The sequence below is a fragment of the Hoplias malabaricus genome, chromosome 13 (assembly GCF_029633855.1).
Source record: "Hoplias malabaricus isolate fHopMal1 chromosome 13, fHopMal1.hap1, whole genome shotgun sequence".
In the NCBI taxonomy this organism is placed as follows: Eukaryota; Metazoa; Chordata; class Actinopteri; order Characiformes; family Erythrinidae; genus Hoplias; species Hoplias malabaricus.
Window position 1 is genome coordinate 33,442,289 of NC_089812.1, and position 18,494 is coordinate 33,460,782.

Here is an 18,494-nt window from a genome sequence, read left to right on the forward strand (position 1 = left end):
GGAGTTGATGAAGTGCAAATCGGCAGGGTGCCGGTTGTCACGGTGACGGAGTGACGGAGCAGACCGACCTTCGGCACAGCCCGCAAGCTGAGAGTGGCGGCACATACAACTCACCGGCAGCAGCCGAACACACAAACACACACACACACACAAGAATTCTCACGCAATTCACACAATCTAACTTTACTGACACAAGGGCACTGCTATGTACAGCCATGATGACCTCCTTCCATCGCTTTTGATGGAAAACTCTTATGCCTCTCACGCTATAGAATGTTGTCACAAGAGGATGAAGTCTTGGGTGAAAAGCACTTTCTTCAGAGGCCCTTTGTGACAGCTGACACCGGAGGCATTTGTGACAAGTGGAAGGCTTTATGACTTCTATTGTATATATAACAAATAAACCGCTACACTCCCGGTACGTCCATTTAAAAATGAGCCGTACTAAAAAAGCAGTTCTTGTTATGATCACTATACGTTGAATTCTGACAGGAAGGGAGCTTTGATCTAAACAGCCATAGAAAGAAACAGCCTCGCTTCTCATCAAGCCAGCTGTAAACTGAAATTAAAATCTTTTGAGGTCTTTTACAAATGCAAGTCACATGGGCATTACATTAAATTACTGCCAGAAAAGCTTCTGCTTTAAAAAAAAAATGCTGTTGCAAACCTCATTGAGTTTTCAGCTTCCCTTTACAATCTGACTGTTCTATAGAATCAAAATTCCACAGGAAAACACTCTCTTTAATGGTGAGAAAATCAGACTCTGAATCAGACTTTTCTATACATGTCCTTGCTGTGTCCCTCACTGATTCTAGTGATATAATGACTTCTACCAATATCTTGTTTATCTAGTCTTGTAAATTTGCTTCTGAATGAATGTTAATAGAGAAGTGCAAAATGAAAGGGAAAAAAGTGCAAAGTGCATGATACAATAGTGGAGGGTTAAAGACTCAAAAAAACAAGAACTATGCTATAACTCAGCGTTGACCATTCACTGACAGTTCATATGAATAACGTTCATTCTCATCGCCCTGTTGAAAGGGTGGAATATATTATTCAAGTCAGTTCTTGAAGTTAATGGGACGGAAGTAGGAAAAATGGGCAAGCTTTAGGGTCTGAGCCACTTTGATAAAAGACATACAGTGATGCCTGGATGAATGGGTCATGGGATCTTTATAACGACAGGTTTGTTCCCGGTATGCAGTGGTTAGCACCTACTAAAAGTGGTGAAATTGATGAACTGGCAACAGGGTCTTGGGCAACCAAAGCTCATTGATGCCCATAGAGGGCAGTGGCTAGTCTATCTGCTCCAGTGCCACAGTATAAACTGTGTTTGGACAAAGTATCAGAACACCAAATGCACAAAAGCTGGATATCCACATAGCTGTCAGGAGGCCCCTGCTGACTTAGTCCACCACCTGAAGTGCCTGAAGTGTCTACATTGGACCATGGAGCAGTGAAAGAAGGTATCCTCATCTGAAAGGTTACCTTTTCTTTGACATCTTGTGGATGGCTGGGTGTGTATGCATTGCTTACCCAGGAAAGATGTGGCATCAGGCTGCACTATGGGGGCTAGTCAAGCTAGTGGAGGTAGTTTAAGCCTCTTGGCACTGTTCATTTGGGAAGCCAGCGTTTGTGTGGATGATGCTTAAGGTTACCATGATCAATGCCAATCTGCCTAGAGAGGGTTTTAGACTGTGGTGCAGTGGAAATACATACGTGAGAATGGTGTTTGTGAACCACAGCTTCATAGGAATGTTCCAGATCAACACCACTGAAGTAGAACTCATGAGAGCAGCACCAGGTGGGGTGGGGGTGTGGGGGGGATGTGTGTAACTGGCTCTGTATGTACAGGTTGTTTTTTTAGACCTCAATTCACTTATGAAAAACATCCAGCAAAGGTATTTTAAAGAGAAACTCCAGAAGCACCTTGACCCCAGTGCACTTTTACGGGTGTTTGTTAACTTCCTCTGGTTGTTGTGACATAAAATACAGCCAGCGGTGCTCAAGAAAGAAAAAGGCAGGTATTTTGCGGCTAGTGCCCCCAAACAATACACCTGCATGTCAAACCGATAGCTGGCATTTACTTGTATTAAAGACAAATGCAGATGATTTAAATGAGGCAACAGCGTTTTTGCTCTCCCTGGCACTGTTGTGTTCCCTGGGCACTGTGGCTGTCTGCCCACCGCTTCGGGTTTGTGTGTGTGTGTGTGTGTGTGTAAGCTCACTGCTTAGTAGTTGGTGTGTGTGTGTGTGTTCACTGCCACAGATGGGTTAAATATGGAGTCTCAAATTTGTTGCACTGTTGTAGGATGTTGTTTTTAGCCGTGCCCCAGGGACCGGGGATGTCACGGTATGTACCTTTAACCAAACGATAAACGGAGACTTCTAACTTCTAAACGGAGACATCTAACTTGTATTACTTGGAAAAATAGACACATCAACAGACATAGTATTCAACAAAAACACACGATTAACTACCCGACTGTGTTCTGTTGCAGTGTTTGTGATTTCACTGCTGTTGCACTATAGAGATCGTCCTTATTCGCTTTTCAGTTTGTTGTGCGTGTGGGGAATACTGTTTTGGCTGGTTGAATAATTGATGGACAGAAAACTGACAGACAAGATAGCTTTTCATACAGCTAATGGAAGGTGTGTTCTGATGTACACTCATTGTATACAGGGGTTGGACAATGAAAGTGAAACACCTGGTTTTAGACCACAGTAATCTATTAGTGTGGTGTAGGGTCTCCTTTTGCGGCCGATACAGCGTCAATTTGTCTTGGGAATGACATACACAAGTCCTGCACAGTGGTCAGAGGGATTTGAAGCCATTCTTCTTGCAGGATAGTGGCCAGGTCTCGACGTGATGCTGGTGGAGGAAAACGTTTCCTGACTCTCCTCCAAAACACCCCAAAGTGGCTCAATAATATTTAGATCTGGTGACTGTGCAGGCCATGGGAGATGTTCAACTTCACTTTCATGTTCATTAAACCAATCTTTCACCAGTCTTGCTGTGTGTATTGGTGCATTGTCGTCCAATAGATACAATGCTTGAACCACTGGTGCAATGTGAAATTAATGAAGATTGGCCAGCAGGCTGCTCCAATTTAGCCATGAAACCTCCCACACTAAAATGACAGGTGTTTCAGTTTCATTGTCTAACCCCTGTAAGTGATTACAATATTTAACTAAAAGAAAAACTTTATTGGGGAAAACTGTGTAATTGAAGAAAGCCTGTAATTCCCTGTTGGGCCACATCTAGCTTGGATACAAATGAGATATACAGGTTCTGTATGGCACCTGTGACATTTGGCGCTGTGAGATTTTGCCGCTGGGGCTGTAGATCCTGCACACTTGTAGGTTGCAGAAGCTGGCATCGCAATGAATCTGGTCCCATAAATGCTCAATTGGTGGCTGGGCAGGCCAAGGGCACAAGATAACACCAGGCAACACATGGAAACACATGGCCAAAAGTTATCCTGCACATATCCCCAAGCAGTCAGTGTCCGACTATGCTATGCGATTATATCGCTTCCCACATTATCACATCAAAAGTTTGGGCAGTGTGTCTTCCCAGAGCAAAAGTAGGATTGAAGTGCCCTCCAAGAGGCCTCAATAATCAAACCCAATCATCATCAAATCCCAAACACAACCTTGATACGTCGCTAAAGACTATACGGTTCCAGTCCAGGTTTCTCATTAAAGACACAACTGCTTTCAACACCTCCTAACAGCTTGGTCAGAAGATGGTAGGCAATTTGTCGAAACAAACATCCTGCTGCTCTCAGTTCTCACTTATGTGCCCAATCTCAAAGTCTGGCATCTGGGCAAAATGTCTTCAAGTGCATTGTAGAGGCATGTCAAGCAGTCAGCGATCTCTCACCAAGAAATACACTACCCAAAAGCAGCTCTGACAGCCTTTTTATAAGACAGATGGTGAAAGCACTTTTACATGCTCTTGTGGCAAGTAAGTCCAATCAGAACACACCTGTAATCATTTACAAGTCTGACTGAGATATAACTGTGTGGTATAGGTGTGTGTGTTGTACTCGCAGAAGGAATAGACAGACCTACAAAACATAGATTTACATTTCAAGGGTTTTTAAAGTTAGTTATAATGCATGAAAAACATCAATGGTGTTACTTGAAGTGGCATTAGCATTAATGTAATATTAATGGCTTTAATAAGAATTCTAGTTTCATTGTTGCATACTAGTCATATAAATTTTGCTTACTGTGGACATTTTGCAGCAGTAGATGCTTGTAGCTGTGTGTTTTTTAAATAAAGACAGGCACACACACACACACACTGTGGTGAAACATTTGTGGAAATCTGCCTTTTAACATTTCTTCAATAATGAAGGCTATTTCTTTGCACGTTTGTCTTCTTTTGTGGCAGTAACAATGTCTTTTCTTTTGGGAAAGCTGCATTCGGCAATGGGAGCATTAGTGAGGATGGGTACTGATGTTGGACGATTAGTTTTGGATTAAAAAAAAAAAAAAACACTCCAACTCATCCCAAAATACTGAATGGTGCTTCATCACTCCAGAGAAGGCAGTTCCACTCCTCCACAGTCCAGTGGTAGGAGGGTTTTATAGCACTCTCGTTTATGCTATGGCCCTTATGCAGCTGATCCAGAGCATCCCATTTCATTTTTTACTATGGATAGTATTCAAGCTTTGTGGGCAGGACTGAATAATTAAACAAAATATATTGAGTGCCCCTTAAAGCAACTGAATTCACTGATTAGGGCAACATGGTGGTGCAGCAGGTAGTGTTGCAGTCACACAGCTCCAGGGGCCTGGAGGTTGTGGGTTCGATTCCCGCTCTGGGTGACTGTCTGTGAGGAGTGTGGTGTGTTCTCCCTGTGTCTGCGTGGGTTTCCTCCGGGTGACTGTCTGTGAGGAGTTGGTGTGTTCTCCCTGTGTCTGCGTGTGTTTCCTCCGGGTGACTGTCTGTGAGGAGTGTTGTGTGTTCTCCCTGTGTCTGCGTGGGTTTCCTCCGGGTGACTGTCTGTGAGGAGTGTGGTGTGTTCTCTCTGTGTCTGCGTGGGTTCCCTCCGGGTGACTGTCTGTGAGGAGTTGGTGTGTTCTCCCCGTGTCTGCGTGGGTTTCCTCCGGGTGACTGTCTGTGAGGAGTGTTGTGTGTTCTCCCTGTGTCTTCGTGGGTTTCCTCCAGGTGACTGTCTGTGAGGAGTTGGTGTGTTCTCCCCGTGTCCGCGTGGGTTTCCTCCGGGTGATTGTCTGTGAGGAGTGTGGTGTGTTCTCCCTGTGTCTGCGTGGGTTTCCTCCGGGTGACTGTCTGTGAGGAGTGTGGTGTGTTCTCCCTGTGTCTGCGTGGGTTTCCTCCGGGTGACTGTCTGTGAGGAGTGTGGTGTGTTCTCCCTGTGTCTGCGTGGGTTTCCTCCGGGTGACTGTCTGTGAGGAGTGTGGTGTGTTCTCCCTGTGTCTGCGTGGGTTTGCTCCCACAGTCCAAAAACACACGTTGGTAGGTGGATTAGCAACTTAAAAGTGTCCGTAGGTGTGAGTGAATGTGTGTGTGTGTGTCTGTGTTGCCCTGTGAAGGACTGGCGCCCCCTCCAGGGTGTATTCCCGCCTTGCGCCCAATGATTCCAGGTAGGCTCTGGACCCACCGCGACCCTGAATTGGATAAGGGTTACAGATAATGAATGAATGAAGGAATGAATGAATGAATGAATTCACTGATTATATGTTAGTACATGCATGTTTGTGTTGATCAGGAGGCCAATCTACATTATCAAACTGAGACTATACGATACATGAGGTTTTGCTCCAACCTGCAAGCCCGGAGGGCCGGAGTGGCGGGGCCCAGGGCACGATTGACTTCCCCAGACTCGTACACAGGTGCCAGAGGATGATTAAATAGAGGAGGAAGTGGCCACCGCTGTGTGGGAATAAAAAGGGAAGAAATACATTACGGGTGTTGAATGCGAGCCCGCGCTGTATGATTGCATGCCAGCGTGGTGCACTGCAAAAACACAATGGGGCATGTTTTATGGATCCTGCCTCGTGCCTGTGCCCTTTGTCTGGGAGCTATTAAAATTCTGTGCGTGAGTGTTGCCACCCTATTTGCCTTCAGCTGTCAGGTTAAAAGAAGGTGGGCTTTGGCTGTAATGGCGCCGGCGGCCGGCATTGCCCACCATGTGCTGGCAGGCGGGCAGCGGAGGCTGGGGCCACGTCTTCACCACCACAGGGTCTTCGGCTGCTGAGGAACCTCCCTCAGGCTCTCCATCTGGACCCTCTTTCTCCACCAGTTTTGCTGCTGTTTCGAACACACACATACATACACATAGAAATTACCTCCACAGGCCTCACTTGGCTGCTGCCCTGCGTGGGATGGCACCAGAAAGGAAGCATGTCCCTGCTGACCCCTCTCTGAAGATCCTGTAGCAAAAGAGAACCTGCCACCTCCAAAGCATATGGACACTAATGAGAAATGGCAACTTCATTACAGCTCGGGTAGACTCAGTTTAGGATCCTTCTGACCTGGGGATTCCATGTGTGTGTGTGTATAAGAGAGAGAGAGATATATATAGAGAGAGTAATAGAATGAAAGAGAGAGAGAAAGACAGAGAGCAAACCACAGTGAGCAAAGCAAAGTGCTCTAGTCTCTTTCATGGCCCTCTCAGATCAAAGCCCCGCACTGAGCCACACACCACCAGCCTCCTCTCACTTCCCTCATCACTGACTCCCACATCCGTTTTACCTTTTAAATATAAAGGTTCCTAAATAAAATAAAGCTCTAAGGTCCTTATTGCGTGGATGTTATTAGAACTATAAAGAGGTCGGTTATATTCCATACTGTAGTACTGCAATCTGTGAGACCACCCTCTTTTATTTTCTTCTCACTCAAAACCCAGAAGAAGTATCTGCTATTTATTTTTTTACACAGCATTTGGATAATGGTGCTTTTCCACTGCACGGTACCTGCTCTACTCATACCATGTGCCCCAAGCTCCATAAGACGATCTACTTGCAAAGGAAAAGGATGAAAACTATGTTGGTCCATGGAGTCATACCACAAACATATTTATGTAGCAAACTAAAGCTGAGAACACAGCGGAATTAAGGGAGATCACAACACAAAAACAGAAAATTAAAGACAATTAAATATGAGAACAGAAATACAAATGCAAGAGCAGAACTACGACCGAAACCACACCATAAGTGTGTGGGGAATACAATGGCACCACTTGGTGGAATGGAATGCAGGTCTTGCAGCTACAGCAGCTGCTTCTTACTCTGCTCATGGCTTTGTTGCAACATTATTTGCTAAAATTATAAAGTGCTTTTAGTGGTTGGGAGCATTTCAGGGTGAGCGTCCCTCCAAAGCAGTGTTAAACGATGTTGAGTTCTTGTATTTGTGTATCTTTCCTAAATGCAGTTGTTTTCTCAGCTTTTGTTTTCTTTTGTAAATATTTTTATGATATGACTCATCAGGCCACCGTAGAAAACAAGTCATAAAAGAAAGTTTCAAAACAATTTAAGGATTTAAAGAAAATGGGACATGCAAGATATGATGCCACCATCCGATCATCAATAATTAGTTTTACTTCTTCAAGAGAAAAAATCAAGCCCCACTTTTGCTTCAGCTCTGAACTCTATCCACAAATGGATCCTTGATGAGGAGGAGTCTGAAAGGACGTGTAACTGTCAGGAAACCTTTTATTTTTAAGTTTGTTTTTCAGATGTGTACAGAGCATTATTTTCTCAGCGAGCAAGTTTTGAAGTAGTTTTCTGAAACTTTCCTGCAGAACTTTAGCCAAAGAGCTCCAAACTGCTGTGGTGCATCGACTTCAAGCCTGCGAAAAAAAAAGGCTTGTGGAGTGCAAAGAAAAGAGGGTTAGTTTTTGAAATAACAGTGAAATGTGACTCAGGCTCAGAGGTGCTTGCAGGTGTCTCCTACCTGAGCGCTCGCAGAGACAGAATTCCTCCACATCATGGAGAAAACAGGCATTATTAGCATGGCTCTGGCAGCGCTACATATCTACCTGTGCTTTCTCTCGCTCTTGCTCTCTCTCTGCGTTATTCCACCCACAGAACAAACCCGCTTGGCGCCGAGGGAGCAATTATGGGGAGCTGTGGAGCTTTTTGGAGAGGCTGCTCATTTCTTTTCAAATGCAGGCACGTTGGTTGGACGAGAGCAAGGCGGTATGGCCTGCTGTACCGCCGGACGTGCGCGATATCCCTGGGTTTCCATCTTCTCATCATCGCGGCTTTCAGGCAATCGATGTTGGGGTCTGCTTTTGCATCTGCAGGTCCCTAATGGTTCTGTGTTTATAATGCTGGACGGCTAAGTGGATGGACCTGGGAGCTGGCTGCACTGCATTTACCCACAGGAGGAAATGAGGGCGGCGGCAGCGGCGACGGCGACGGAGGCTGGAGAGCGTAGAGCCTGGGGGTGGGGGGTGGTGGGTGGTTTGGTGGGGGGCTGAAATGGCTGGCATTTTATTACTGCTCACACAGGGATCATTTCTGAGGGCTGTTACCCAACGGCAATGATTTGGAGGAGTGGCAGGGGACATTAAAGGCTTTGATTGGACTGATAATGGTGTGCCAGTATCAACTAGGGAGGATGAGGAGGGTCATCTTTGCTTGATTGAGCTCCTGCTGCGTGTATGTTTGCGTGTGTGTGCTTGTTCATTTCTCTTAAGTATTGGAAAACAGTAATTTACTGTGTGTTAAAGACATGTGCAATAACGGCAGGTCTTAGAACTTTTTTGCATTTCAAACTGCAGGGCCTAAGAGACGGTGCCAATAAAATCCCAGCCAAACTCTGTGACAGAATGTGTGACATCATTTATGTTCACTTGTGCTTCCTGGCAGATTATACGCTAAAGATTCTCAGACGATAAGGCGTACGATGCAAAGAAATAACCACAGTCTTCTTGGATCATCCATCAGTGCCACATACATACTTGCCCCAGTTCTGTGCCCCCCCTCTAGTTCTTTTTCACTTGAAAATAAGGAGTCTATGGGTAGCTCTTCTCAATAGGATTGTGATCAGGGATTAATTTGTGCCACAACAAGCTACATCCGAACCTCACATATATTTTAGTGGATACAACCATGGGAATATCTGCCTGGATCTGGGCCTGGTTCACGGAAATGTCACTGCAGCAATGCAAGGCTGGATATTTGGGATAATGAGATTTAATCTATTTATCTGAGCAGAGTTAATTTGCTCAAAAAATAAAAACAAAAAACCTAATATTAGAGTAAAATCAAGTAACAATGGTACAGTAATTGGTGATATCCTGTTTGTAAATCTTTTGGTTCAACCATTTCCAAATCTCTCCTCGTGGTAGTTCAGCATTGAGGTTATCATCTAATACCTGGTTTTACTGAGGTCCTATCTTAAATATTTAATTATGTTACATCAAGTGTGCTTTCGATTTAACAAATCCATACAGTCACAACTTTACACACTAAACTTTACACTCGCTAGCAGCCCATCACAACACAGGGCTAGTAAAAAAAAACCTGGGTAAAGTCTGAGTGAGCACATGTGTGAACAGAGCCGCTAATATCCCAGAGTATCCCCCATGCGCACTGATCCATACCTCACCACGCCAGACACAGAAAATCTCCCACTGTCCTCTACATGTGTTATAGGAACACTCTGGGACATCTCTAGTATTGTATTTATGTATTTGTATTTATCGTAATAATACCAGCACCATACTTATTAATACGATAAATAATTTTAAATAATTATAATAAGGTGAATAAGACTTTGGCACAGTACTGTATACAGATTGAAACTAACATTATTGAGCCTTACTATATACTACAACAGTAGCACTGTCTTATACATTCCAGATATCTTCTTGTACCTGTTAGAAGACCAGGTCTTGTAGCAGTCTTTGTTTGGTGAGCATGGGGCTGGCCCCTCAGCGCTTGTTTAACTCAGTCAAATGAGCAGTTGAAAATGTTCAGTAATGAGCTGTGGGTTGCAATCATGTTGGCACCCACAAAAAATAATGGATACAACACATCAACAAGATTAGTAAACATTTGCAGTTTTGCCATTGCTGAGCAGATAGTCGTTGTTAGTGATGCCCCTGAAAAAACAGGCTGAAAAAATATGTTTCTAAGAATTTGAATGCACCTTTTGTTACAGGGAAATAACTGCAGTGGATGTTCCTGCGAGGTGACCATTAATTGTCAGCTTCATTCCTGTCTTATCTCTTATATTAACTGTAGTTAGCAAAGAAAAAAAAACAAAAAGAAAAATGGTAAACCTTGAAAACAGAAGGAAGAACCGCGCTGAAATGAATGAATGGAATTCTGTTCAGTGCCATTGCATTTTATGTGGCTGTTTTCTCAGTTGGCAGCATGGTGGCACTACAGGTATTAACACTGCCACACAGCTCAAGTGTTCAGTCCTCACTGTGTGTGAGGAGTTGTGTGTTCAGCTGGTGGTCTTCTTTCGCTTCTACATGGGTTTCTTGTGGATGCTATGCTTTCCTTCCATAGTGTGTGTGTGTTTTCATGTGGGCGTGAGTGAGTTGCTTGGTGAATGCTTGATGCCCAGCGATGCACTGGCGCCCAGTCCAGGGTGTGTTTCTGCCCAGCAGCCAATGATTCCTGGTAGACTATTATTTTTAATGAGGGTTTGAATCTATCGCTAATGGCTCCCTACTTCCTACAAAGTCCACTACAAGAGCAGCTAGGGTTTTAGCTACGTCCTCTTCATGGTTCCCTGTTTGAAACCATAATAAAAACAACAAAGCTATATGTATCTCAGATGCATTCCTTAGCAGTGGGAATGTTCGTCCCTCAAATAAAATTAAACATTGCTGAGCAGAATAAAAAACCTCACTGTCTTTATGCATTCATTTTGAAGAATCTGCATTTGAGAGAACATTTGGTGCCATTTTAACATTATTGTTATTTACAAGATCCAATCTGGTGAATTCTCCTTACACTATGTATACGTCTAGACCTTCCCTCTCCCATTAACCTGTCAGTCCCATCACTGCTCACTGATCTGGGACCTTACCACTGACAGATGAAGACCTGGTTGTGATGTAGAGTCAAAATACATCTTGGGAGATACTGGAAGAGATTCCCCAGAGGGAAAATATAGAAGGAAAGTCTCAGAGTGGTGCTTTCTTTACTGGAAACTGAGCAGTTGCTCCAATTCCATGCATAATTCCTACTGGAGTGTCTTTTCGGCTTTTTAAACATGCAGTAACAGTGGGTACAGTTTGAGATTTTGATCCCGTCCAGTCTGGACACATCCAGAGCTTTGCTGTATGCTAACTCTGGGCAAAAAGAAAGGCACTAATTTGGAGCTCGTGTCATATATTTTATTGCAATATAAGGGTTCAGAAGATGTATTTAGTTCCCTATATCTGGACCAAGGCAGAAAATGATTGCATTTAATTTCAGGTTCATTCAGCGCCCACACACTGACACATCAGACACGGAGCCAAGAGGTATACACTACATTCATGTGGAGAAAAAAAATCACAAAAAAATAGGCAGATTTAATGATGTACATTTGGCACTTTTCTGAATCACACTTAACTGAGCTTATGGGTGTTATCTGACTTATCTGTTTGGGCGTTGCCCCCTCCCTGTGTGTATTCACGCCTTGCGCCCATTGATGCCGGGTAGGCACCGGACCCACCGCGACCCTGGACTGGATAAGCGCTTACAGGCGATGACTGTAATGAATGTATGTTTGGGTGTTTTGGAGCAATAAGATACAAGTGTTTGTTATATAGTGGTCTCATAACGACCATGATGCAGGGAATGGAAATACATACCTCATCTATGTTTAAAAGCAAAAATATCCATTCAGTCAATAGCAATAGCTGTGTTTTGTGTTTGGTTTACTGCCAAAATCCTTGAAGGAAGAAAATTAGGTCACAGGTCGCTCTCACTTTAATTTGTTAAACAAAATTGTAGTCAGTTGTGAGCTGGTATTGTTTATAATTGTGTGTGTGTGTGTATGTGTTAGGGGTGGAAAATGGTGTTGGGGTCCAATTATGTGTCCCAGAGTATGTTTGTTCATTAGATGGTCTGCCCTGTTTTACCACACATTTCACTCTTCACCAGCTCATCGTCTTCCCATTGGACTAAACGTATTATCCCCTAACCCCCCCCCCACCCTCCCAATACCCCACCCCCGGTCTCCCACAGGGTACAGCATATCATCACTCGCTGCTTCAGCTGAGCTCCGCCAATAACTGCTCAGGCAATGAGTCACTGAAGAATTCCGTGTTGCTTCAGGCAGCTGCAGCTTATTGCCTCTATTAATACAGGCTTTAATTAGCTCCCCCCCCCTCAAACATTGTGACAATCAACTCGGGTGTCACCCTGTGGAGAATGAGGCAACGTTGTGGTCGATACGTCTGATCATGTGCTCCTCAGGTGCCTAATGAAAGCTCTTCGTCTCCCAGGCTCCAGGCCTCCACGTGCAGATCTGTAGAGTGAGCCCCCGAGTCCAGATAATCCGCCGGTATTAGAAAGCCTGAAGATGAATGGAGGCGCTAGGAGATCGTAGCTCATTCTGTCACGTTTGCCGGGCGAACAGCTCCATCTCTGGGCATTCTTGAGCGTTCTCGCTCGGTTACGCCACTGGTGCGCCGGGAGTCACACTCCATCTCCGCCAGAGCATCACTGCTCTCCCTACTTCCTTTTCGGCCCGGCTTCCCAAGCACTTGTAAAGCCCAAACTAAACCGCACTGTCACTACTCATTCTCCACCAAAGGTGCAGGGCTGGCTTTAATCTCTGCAGTGGGTGCAGGGTTCCTCAGTTCGCCAGATAGCTCTAGCTCAGAGTCATGTCTGTCCAGTAGTAGGAAGAACTGGTCTGCTAGACCGACCACCTGAGTTATATTGTGGAAAAAACACATGGGTGAGGATGGTATCTGACCAGTCGTGTGTGGTGGGGACAGAGTGGTGTTTAATCACCCCTGGTAGCTTAATGAGTGGACAAAGCAAGTTTTAATCACCCTGCGGTAGCATGTGTAATGTGGCTGAGAGCGTTTTAATCACAGTCACACTAGACCTGCATGGTTCTGTTTATTCGGGTCCAAGTTCTGTTATAGATAGTGAAGAAATTGGGAAAGCTGCTGGAGGAATTTAGAAAAAGATCTCTCTCTCTCTCTCTCTCTCTCTCTCTCTCTCTCTCTCTCTCGCTCTCTCTCTCTGTTCTAATTGAAAAAATGACCCACTGTCTTTAGATATGAAGCACACACATGTTTATCTTCCAAAATAGTGTAAAAGAGCAGTCAATGGTAATTATACAATGGTAAACAATGGCGCAGCACTGAGCATATTAGTATCACTGAAATCCAAATGTGTCATTTTTCCATTAAGTAGTTCTATGGCGAATACACTCCAGGACTACAAAGTTAAAAAAAAAAAAATCCACAAAATGTACGGTAAAAAAATTGCCACCTGTGGTTTTGTGGAATTTCACTGTAAAAAATATGTGGCCACATTTTTTGGCAAAACTTTACATTTACATTTTACATTTAAGAACAGTTTACAGTACATTTCTGTTAAAAAACAGATATACATCGCAAAAGCCATAGTATTTACATAAAAATAACAAAGAAACATTGTTTTGCCATAAAATTAACATGTAAATAGTGACAAACGAGAGAATGAGACTGAGATATAGACATATTCAGATACAGCCAAACCACATCCTATAATCAGCCTTTAAAGGAGGTATTGCTGAAAGGACCAAGGAAATGTGCGACATCTGGGTGCCATACTCCAGCACTCAGAACACAGGCTGAGAAGCAAGGCATGCTGGGACCTCTCTAATGAGTCTCAGCTCCTCCCAGTCCTGTTTAACAGTGAAATAATCTATTTTTTACAGTAAAGAGGTGTAAAACATTGTATTTTGGCTGATAAATGTATTTACGGCACTTCACTGTTACAGAAACTGTTTTCAACCTTTTTAGAGTTTACAGTCATTTACTGTCATGGTTTTACAGTTTTCCACCATAAAATTCACAGAAACTATGGAGAAGCAAGGCATGCTGGGAGCTCCCTAATAAGTCTCAGGTCCTCCCTTTCCTGTTTAACAGTGAAATAATGTAATTTTTACAGTTTACAGTCATTTACTGTCATGGTTTTACAGTTTTCCACCGTAAAATTCACAGACATTTTTTTACAGTGTAGGATTAATCACTATCAACCTGTAGAAACCTATCCCTAGAAATCAGGAACATTCCAACATCCAGGACAATCCTCGTATATAGCGCCTAAATCCATAAATCCAGTTTACTGAGAAATCCCGCTTTGTGAAATCCTGGATGCAAATAAGCAAACACTAAAGAGAAACATGAATGTGTCCCAGTTTAACATGTGCGTATGTGTGTTTGATCTCTAATGTACCATTCCTCTGTGCAGATGATGTTCCCCCGTACTTCAAAATGGAGCCGGTGGCTACCCAGGTGCACCTGGAGGGGAACCGTTTAGTGCTGACCTGCATGGCGGAGGGCAGCTGGCCCCTGGAGTTTAAATGGCTCTACAACGGCACGGAGCTGACACGCTTCTCGCTGGAGTACAGGTGAGCTGCTGGCCCGTCCGTGCCTCAGCGCCATTTGTCATCCCCGCCGCATAATTACCGCAACAAATAGACACATTAATCACAGTTTACCTTTTAACAAATTTCTCATTTGCGGGTATTTATTCAGATCCCGGCTCATTCCTATGCATTTATTCAGAAATGGTGGAGGATCATAAGCCTCTTGAGATATGGCACCTCATTCCCCATGCAGGCGCGAAAATGACTCGCTGATATCGATTCCTGGCTGGCATTAGTCGATGTCATTTCCTGGCTGGTCGCAAGGAACGAGTGCCAGGTTCAGCCCATGACCAGCCCCTTGCCTTTTGTTTTTTTCTTTTGTGTTGTTTTATTTTTTTGGTTTATGCATTCTTTATAAACGCTGCATCTGGCATGTGTCAGGAATATGGAATTATATCCATCAAGCCATTGTAGTCAGTGAAATGGAAGGTGCATTATTCTCTATAGCCGCAAGAGCCATGTAATATTTATAATTCTAAAGGCAAAGTGAATTGTTTTTTTTTTTTTCTCCCCCTACGCACACTGGACGTGTTCCTTTCTTTCTTCACTTCACTCACAGAGTTTGTGCTGACCACAGACCTGCAGATGGAGGCTTTCTTTCTCACTGCAGGATTTAGCATAGTACTAATGGATTTATTCCACCTGCACGCAAGCTCTACGCAAGGGCCTTCATCTAGCTCTTGGGTGGGCTTTGTGCTCCATTCTCTGAGGTCTTTTCCTGCTTTTAGGAAAAGGATAGAAGAACAACTTGTACCCCCTTGTACAGTCTAACATCAGAAGGTTGAAATATTAGGAAAAACATATAGAAGCACTTAAAAGATCCAGTAATGTTCATTTCTTTAACACACACACACACACACACATATATATATATATATATTGTTCCCTCGTTTATAAGCGAAAATCTGCGAAGTAGGGACGCTATATTTATTTCAGTATACTATAGTGTACTATACTAAGGCTTTATAAACCCTCCCCCACACTTTTACCCTACATTCCCTTAATAACCAATAGTTTCTAAAAGTAAATAAGCACTATTTACTGTAAATCTTAATATTTTATCATTTACAACATTCCTTTATTGTTAGAATTTATATTTTTAATATGTTTTGGGATTTTTTCATGTAAAAATTTGTCAAATATATATTTTCCGCCAATTGAGTTCCAAAGAAAACCCGCGAAATAGTGAAAATCCCATTATTTTTATGTGATAATCCCATATTTTTCCCATTAATATTTAATAAAAACCCGCGATGCACTGAAGCCGCGAAAGGTGAAACGCGGAGTGGCGAGGGCCGGCTGTATATATATATACACAGGGGTTAGACAATGAAAGTGAAACACCTGTCATTTCAGTGTGGGAGGTTTCATGGCTAAATTGGAGCAGCCTGGTGGCCAATCTTCATTAACTCCACATTGCACCAGTAAGACCATGTGCATCCAATGGTTCAAACATTGTGTCCTGAAGGCGGTGCCGTGTATCAGGACGACAACGCACCAATACACACAGCGAGACTGGTGAAAGACTGGTTTGATGAACATGAAAGTGAAGTTGAACATCTCCCATGGCCTGCACAGTCACCAGATCTAAATATTATTGAGCCACTTTGGGGTGTTTTGGAGGAGCGAGTCAGGAAACGTTTTCCTCCACCAGCATCACGTAGAGACCTGGCCACTATCCTGCAAGAAGAATGGCTTCAAATCCCTCTGACCACTGTGCAGGACTTGTGTATGTCATTCCCAAGACGAACTGACGCTGTATCAGCCGCAAAAGGAGGCCCTACACCATACTAATAAACTATTGTGGTCTAAAACCAGGTGTTTCACTGTCATTGTCCAACCCCTGTATATAAATATAAATATATATATATATATATATATATAATGAATTTGAAATTTATTGAAAGAATAGCCCATTTCACAGGGGTCCTATAAACACAAATACAAAATTATAGCAACAAGGCAACTTAATGTAAACTACAGAGATAGTCACTAACCCACAACCGTCCACACCCCCGACCCTCAGCTCTTATTACAGTAACTGAATGATCAATCTGTTCCATCAGCACAGAGAATAACTGGAGCTGATATAAACATCCAGGTGGAAACAGGTTGCTTTCAGAGTAGAAAAAGAAGATCTTAAAATAATAGGAATGTTATATCAATCAGGAGCATATTTGTATTGAAATAAATGGCATCCAAAAGTAACATTTCAGAGAGATTTTATTTTGCTCCACAAAGGCATTAATATATACTACATTTCTAAGCATTATGAGAAAGAATTCATTCAAATTCGAGTGCCTTCTACTTATTAATATGTTTTATTTTTCCAGCGGAGGCTACAAATGTCACTGTGTGCCCTTAAGTGATTATTCTTCTATTTTGTGACTAATTTTTAGAGAACTCTTCTACAGCTGGGAATCACACAGAATTTGCTGAATTTGTCTCTGCACAAAAACTCTGTCCTAACGTGTTTCTGAGCCAGGAGCCTTTTTCTTCATTTTCTTTCAGCCTTTATTTGAGACAGAGTACGTTGCTCTAGCAAAAAACAGAGAGAGCTGTCCAAGAGCTTTAGTGTGAGATCCCAAGTGGCTCCAGCTCCCCACCTGCATCCTCCTGCTCAGTCAGTCAACCATACACAGTGTGCGTGCGTGTGTGTGTGTGTGTGTGTGTGTGTACACGAATGCATTTGAGAGCAAGGATCACGCTTCTGCTTGTTATTCCTCCCCACTCCTGATCAAAGGGAGAACCTGAATCCACTCGACTACAATATCAGGAATACGTGAATGGCACTGCAGGGAACGCTGAACGGACCGATAAGGAGCTCAGTGTGAGCAGCTAAGTGAATTAGGGATTCATTGAACAAAAGTGATGGAGCTCACGTGTTGAGACCTTAACGCTGGAGGTGTGTTACTCCCAGCCGTCTGACCGCTTCCCCAGGGTGGTCACAGATACCTCCCATCACACAACTCCCAACAGGCCCCCAAAACATCAGCTCCAACACACATACACACCCACAGCCACACTCACTTTGACCATTCCTGATCTTTGTTATGGCTTGCATTCGAACTTAATGGCCTCGTGTTCTGCAAGTTGTCATCACGGCGTCTTGAAAAAAGCCTTCCATTATAGGCGAAGCGGGAGTGGGGGGGGGGGGGAGACAGCCTACTTAGAGTTAAGCGTGGAGCAGGTCTGAGTGCAACGGCCAAAAATTCCACACTCAAGCAGAATGCAAGTGCACGATGATTGCTTATAGCCTCAGGAGCGAATGGGCTCTTCTTGGAAAGCCTGAGATATTTCATTTTGTGATATATCGGTGCTGCGCTTCTGCGAATGCCTGTGCCAAAGTGTGTGTGTGTGTGTGCGCGCATGTCAGAGTCTTTCATGTGGAAAATGAAATGGAAATAAGTGACTGTCATGAATGTCATGTCCACAGGTACCTCATCCCATCGTTAGACCGCTCCCATGCCGGCTTCTACAGGTGCATAGTGAGGAACCGAGTCGGAGCTCTAATGCAGAGGAGCACTCAAGTGCAAGTAGCCTGTAAGTGCAAATGAGAAAGCTGCAAGAATGAAATCACAGGTGGGAGGTGGGGGGGCTGGGGGTTAAAGGAGAGACAATCTAATTTACACAATTATCACCTCAACTCATTGCTTTTAGTTAGAGTATCTGAAATAGGATGAGTTATAATGCTATCTCTCACTGTACCTATACCGTATCTAAAAAAGTGGGCAGAATACTATGAAATAAGCTTTAGATTTAGTTTTCTAGTGTGTTAGTACATTTAAATATCACTCTGTGGCATGAACCACTTAAGCAAGTCTATACTAGGTGGTTTGAGGCATGAGATATATTGAAGCATGCAGTTTCTCTAATGCTAAAGGTCTAGTACCTGTTATTTGTCTCTGAG

General features: G+C 43.5%; 1 protein-coding gene across 1 annotated transcript in view; it reads left to right on the forward strand.

Moving 5' to 3' along the window:
* The window catches only part of sdk2a (sidekick cell adhesion molecule 2a), a 174,216-nt gene that overhangs the window by 79,126 nt on the left and 76,596 nt on the right, over positions 1-18,494 (forward strand). The window contains exons 2-3 of the mRNA XM_066642524.1: positions 14,407-14,566; positions 18,021-18,127. Coding sequence (XP_066498621.1) covers positions 14,407-14,566; positions 18,021-18,127 — 267 coding nt within the window. The remainder of the gene's footprint in view (positions 1-14,406; positions 14,567-18,020; positions 18,128-18,494) is intronic.